At 32.1% G+C, this 5215-nt stretch overlaps 1 protein-coding gene across 1 annotated transcript in view; it reads left to right on the top strand.

The window, feature by feature from the left end:
* The window catches only part of LOC107442536 (neurogenic locus notch homolog protein 1), a gene marked incomplete in the record, with an annotated part of 313056 nt that overhangs the window by 203269 nt on the left and 104572 nt on the right, over positions 1-5215 (top strand). The window contains 1 exon segment of the mRNA XM_071185571.1: positions 900-933. Within this exon segment, the coding sequence (XP_071041672.1) occupies positions 900-933 (34 nt within the window).

Raw genomic sequence — 5215 nt, 5'->3', positions numbered from 1 at the left:
TTTTTTATTGATCAAAATAGTAGAAAATTGTTGGGGAAATAGAAATAAAGACTTAAAAGAAAGACAATGGAAGCAAGACTTTTGTTCGATATAAGGGATTTTTTGTGGTTTTTGACATTTACTGCGTATTATTTTTGTAGAAAGAAGTTCCTTGAATTATCAAAAATGTCTCTCATTTCAATCGAAGTTAAAACGTCTTTTTAATCAGATCTTCAAACTATCACGAATTTCAAATTATCTCCCCTATTTTGTTAATATATCGTGGAATTTTGATTATATGTTTGTTTATTTTCATTTTGCTTAATAATTTTGAATAGAAAGTTTGCACTGACCACAGTGCTGACGTANTTTGTTAATATATCGTGGAATTTTGATTATATGTTTGTTTATTTTCATTTTGCTTAATAATTTTATAATTCCCAACTATAATTAATTCTCCATTTTTAATAAGAAACCAGAAAAATATATAATAAAAACGGTGACAGCGAAATACATAGTAAATTCTAAATATAAATCTGATTAAACGTCAGATTTTAAATAGAAAATCGAAATCGAAATACTTTGTAAATTCTAAAATTAAAAATCGAAGTCAGAACCATAAACGACGCAGATCATCAGTCAACGCATTCTTTCAACTATGGGAAAAATATAACTACTTTAAAAACGATTGAAAATTGAAGTACAATAACTGTTCTGCCAAATCCGTGACCCATTCATACGCCATTTACCCTGTACAAATATCTTCAGTATAAAATTAATCTTTAATATGAATTATATTACCTTTAAAATTAAAACATGATTATAGATTATTATTTTTATTCAAAGATCCATGCACGGCCAACCCATGCGCAAATGGAGGAACATGTAAAGTTGCTTCAACTGGATTTAAGTGCAGTTGTAAATCACCATATTCTGGAGACAAATGTGAAAAAGGTAAAGATATAAAATAATTTAAGAAAAAAAGTCAGTAAGAATTTTTTTTAGCTAAATGTTTTGATTCTTTTTTCTTCGTGAATTAGGAACAAAAATATATTTAAATATGTTTTGTATTAGAAGATTAGCTAATATGTACTAATGCACGATAAAAAACAATAACGGTAAAGAAAAATGATAACGATGGCTTAAATTTTTAAAGATAGTTTTTTTTTAAATTTTTTATTTTGTTTTTGACATTCTCTAGCTTGCGGAACTCTCTCTCAAACACCCTCTAAAATTTAATGATAAGAGAGAGAAGGTGGAAGGTTTAAGGAACGCGGTCCCTGATTTTCTCTCGAAAGTTTCAGGACTATTCCTTCACTTCAGTTATCAAATGGAGCTGGACACCTGAGTCCAACATGGCTTTCTTCCTCATTTATCTTGTCATTAACCCGTTAAGCGCCGCGTCAGCCATCGGTGGCTGACACTGAACTTTCCATTTTGGCCGCTTCAACTACCGGTGGCTGACACTAAAATTACATTTAGGCCGCGTCAACCACCGGCGGCTGACACTAAAATTACATTTAGGCCGCGTCAACCACCGGTGGCTGACACTAAAATTACATTTAGGCTGCGTCAACCACCGGTGGCTGACACTGAAATTACATTTATGTTGCGTCTGCCAACGCTTGCTGACACTGACCTTTCACATAGGCCACGAAAAGCAGCTGACTGACAGCGTATAACATGATATAGAACAATAAAATTTACTCTTTTATGGAATTGCAGAAAATTTATTCAAAATTTACTTAATTGTGATTCTTGGTTTAACAAATTCAATTTACTAGGTTTTTATCCACCACTATTTTTAAACAATTTGTAGGCATATATAACTCACCACTTTTTTTGATGTGTCATTTTAAACCTTTTATAAACTAACAAATCTGTCTATATTTACAAATTTAGTTTGTAGTTATTTACCGTGTGGTCTGACGAGCAAGCCATGTAAAATTAGTGTGGCATTCAACGTGTTATTGCTATGCGGTAGAAAAATTACGTAAAAAAAGAAGTTTTATTTCCTTTATTATTTTAAGCTGGGGTAATTAACTCTCGTTCGTTGTTGTAGAACTAGGCATCTGAGGCCTAAATGGCTCTTTTCCCTCAGTCATCTTTAAATATCCCATGGCGGGAACACACATAGGAGTGATGTGATGTAGACTCGGAAGGGCTAATTAATTTTGAACAAAATGGTTTACTATATAAATCTTTGAATTATTTAAATGCAGGGGTGAGCAAAAAATTTTTTAATGAAATTTATTAACCCAATTATGAACATAAATTTTTCTAGTACTAGAAAAACTATTTCTACAAAGCAACGCAAGTTGGCATATCTGAATATTCCTTTATACTTGGACCGATCTTATACACCCTTGTGCAAATTAATTGAAACAAACTCAATAAATTCAGAAAACTAAGAGAAAATGCTATTTTATTTAAATTTACACAAACCCAAAAATTTTTAGTTCAAAATATGATCTCCACGACACTTTATTAACATTTGGACACGATTCGGCATGGATTCCACTAATATTTNTTAATCAAACATTAAACTTTGAAAACTATAAAAAAGATGAAAAACTAAGACCAATAGCCGCTCATTTCACCTCCGACGCCCCATATCACAACCATCAGCATAAATAATAGTTTACAGTTCCATTCAAAGCATCAAATACAATACCAATTCTGAAAACCTGACCTAGCGTTTCCTCACGTTGACCACTAAACTGCATACAGCCAGACATAGTTTAGAGCAAGTTGTTCCTTATTATTTTCATTTGTTTTAGTTATTCAAGCAAGGTGCTTGATTTCCAATATCATCCTCCCCTCAGACTGCTGAACTAAAAACGTTTTTTTATCACAATTGTCTGTAAATTTTATGATGTATGGAATAGGGGCCTTCTACGCTGCCCAGGTGCCCAAATTTGTTAAATAAAGTAAGTAAGTAAAAATATTCCTTTACCTTTGACGATTTTCATTTCCTCTCAGAAGTAAATAATATATATGGTATTTCGCCATTTTGACGAAATGCTCGCTTGAATCCATATACTAGAAAAGGCATTCTTCAGAAACGAAGAAATTTTCGTGAAATTTGAGTATCATTTATTTTTTACAGTGTACCTTTAATACCTTTACCTTTAATATGAAAGTAAAATCTTCTAAAAAAGCCTTTCAATTAGTAGCAATGTGGTGACAATTTAAATCGTTTTACCTTACTACGTGCACTTTCTTAAGTTTTTTACTAAATTTCATTTATTATTATTTGAAAGCCTTATTGAATGGACAAGTTGTTTAGAATGCTTAAAATTTAATTGCTGTTATGATTTAAAAAAGCTATATTGTGATTCAACAATGAATCGGCTGTCCTAAAAGTGTTCTTGAAAAAACTTATGTAGAGTTACCAACTGCTCCGGTTTCGACAATATATTTTATAAAACGGTGGAGAACTGCAAAAAATAAAATTTGCAGATTTTAGTTCATTTTGCTAATTTTCTGAAAGGCCAAACATGGCTTACCTGTTTGGCTATAATAGTGAGATCAGAGATCTTAAATGGGAATTCGGGAATATCTGCGAGTATCGAAATCTAAGCGTTGAGCTGTTCTTGTATATACGCAACAGAAAAAATTTATTTCCTCAGGTACATTGATTTTGAGCTGTCGTGCCAGCTGCTCCGGATTCGACAAAATATTTTTAGAAACGGTAAGGAACTGCAAACTCAAACTTTTTAAAAGACTCGACACGACTTAATCTGCAGTCGCAGTCCTGTCAGTTGGCCAGGGTGCCTGAGAACGAAGTGATCCTTTACCCTTTCATCATTAGGTCAGGATCATAGAGGTGATAAGCTTTCTGGTCCTTGTAGCCTAGAAATAAAAGACTGAAATTACATTTAGGCCGCGTCAACCGCCGGTGGCTGACACTAACCTTTCACATAGGCCGTGAAAGACAGCTGGTTGACAGCGTATAACATGATATAGAACTATAAAATTTACACTCTTTTATGGAATTGCAGAAAATTTATTCAAAATTTACTTAATTATTGTGATTCTTGGTTTAATAAATTCAATTCACTAGGATTTTATCCACCATTATTTCTAAGCAATTCGTAGGCTTATATAATTCACCACTTTAATTCAGATATATCATGCTAAACCTTTTAAAAACTAGCAAAATCTGTCTAAAATTTGCAAATTTAGCTTGTAGTTATTTACCGTTGTGGCCGGCCTGACGGACAGGACATGTAAAATTAGCGTGGCACTCAGCGTGTGAACTGTACATCACCTAACGCTTATTCATCAGTCCTGAACTTAGTATAGATAATAGTGCCATTCCAGATCAAGTTGATTTGTGTCAACGCTGTAAGTATATTTATGTTATCTTATTGTACATTAATACCGATTATCGTCATATATATTGCCATATAATATATCACTATGCACGCACCATTGAGTTAAAATGGTCCATGTTGCATCACTTGTAAAGATGTGTGCAATTAACCTCGCAGAGGATTTATTCTGCTATAAAATGGTGTATAAGTGATGGTGAGCAAAAGCCTTTTATATAGAATTTATTAAAACAAGAATCATACATTAAAAGACTACCACTCGAAAATATTTACTCGTGCCCAGAGCAAGTTGGTATCTCTGCTAAAGCTTACCTAAAAGCTACTTACACTATCTCATCATTTTTAAAGAAATTTAACTGTCGACAGCTTATCACGAAGTATTCATCTAAGAGTTGGATTTCTTTACATGCATCAAAATTGTTTTCAATGAATTAAAAAAAAGGAACTGGAAAAACAATATTTTAAAATCGGCTTATTTACTTCAGTTTCCTTTTTATATAATAATTGGTGTTTTACTGGAAACATTTGCAAATAAAGATATCCAGAGACAATCTGATGAAATAAATAACAATAAATAAAAATTATCTCGTGAATTCATGCTGATAACATCTGGAAATCGTACTTCAACACAAACATTTCATAACTAAACAATAGAACTGTGTCTATGCAATATGATTAGATATAGTTATATATTCCCGAAAGAACAATGGTTGTCTATCTAGCCTTGGATTTGATACACATCCAGAAGCTACTATTTTTAATTACCTAAAATAAATGAGTTTATGCTGTCTGCAGAAATGATAGGTATCACAAAGAAGCAAATCTTATCTATATATATATAGTTTTTAATCGGTTTATTATCAGAATTTGGCTTCCGTTAAAACATTTTTTTAACAAAA

This window comes from Parasteatoda tepidariorum, chromosome 9, assembly GCF_043381705.1.
Source record: "Parasteatoda tepidariorum isolate YZ-2023 chromosome 9, CAS_Ptep_4.0, whole genome shotgun sequence".
Classification (NCBI taxonomy): domain Eukaryota; kingdom Metazoa; phylum Arthropoda; class Arachnida; order Araneae; family Theridiidae; genus Parasteatoda; species Parasteatoda tepidariorum.
This window is presented reverse-complemented; position numbering and strand designations above follow the sequence as displayed.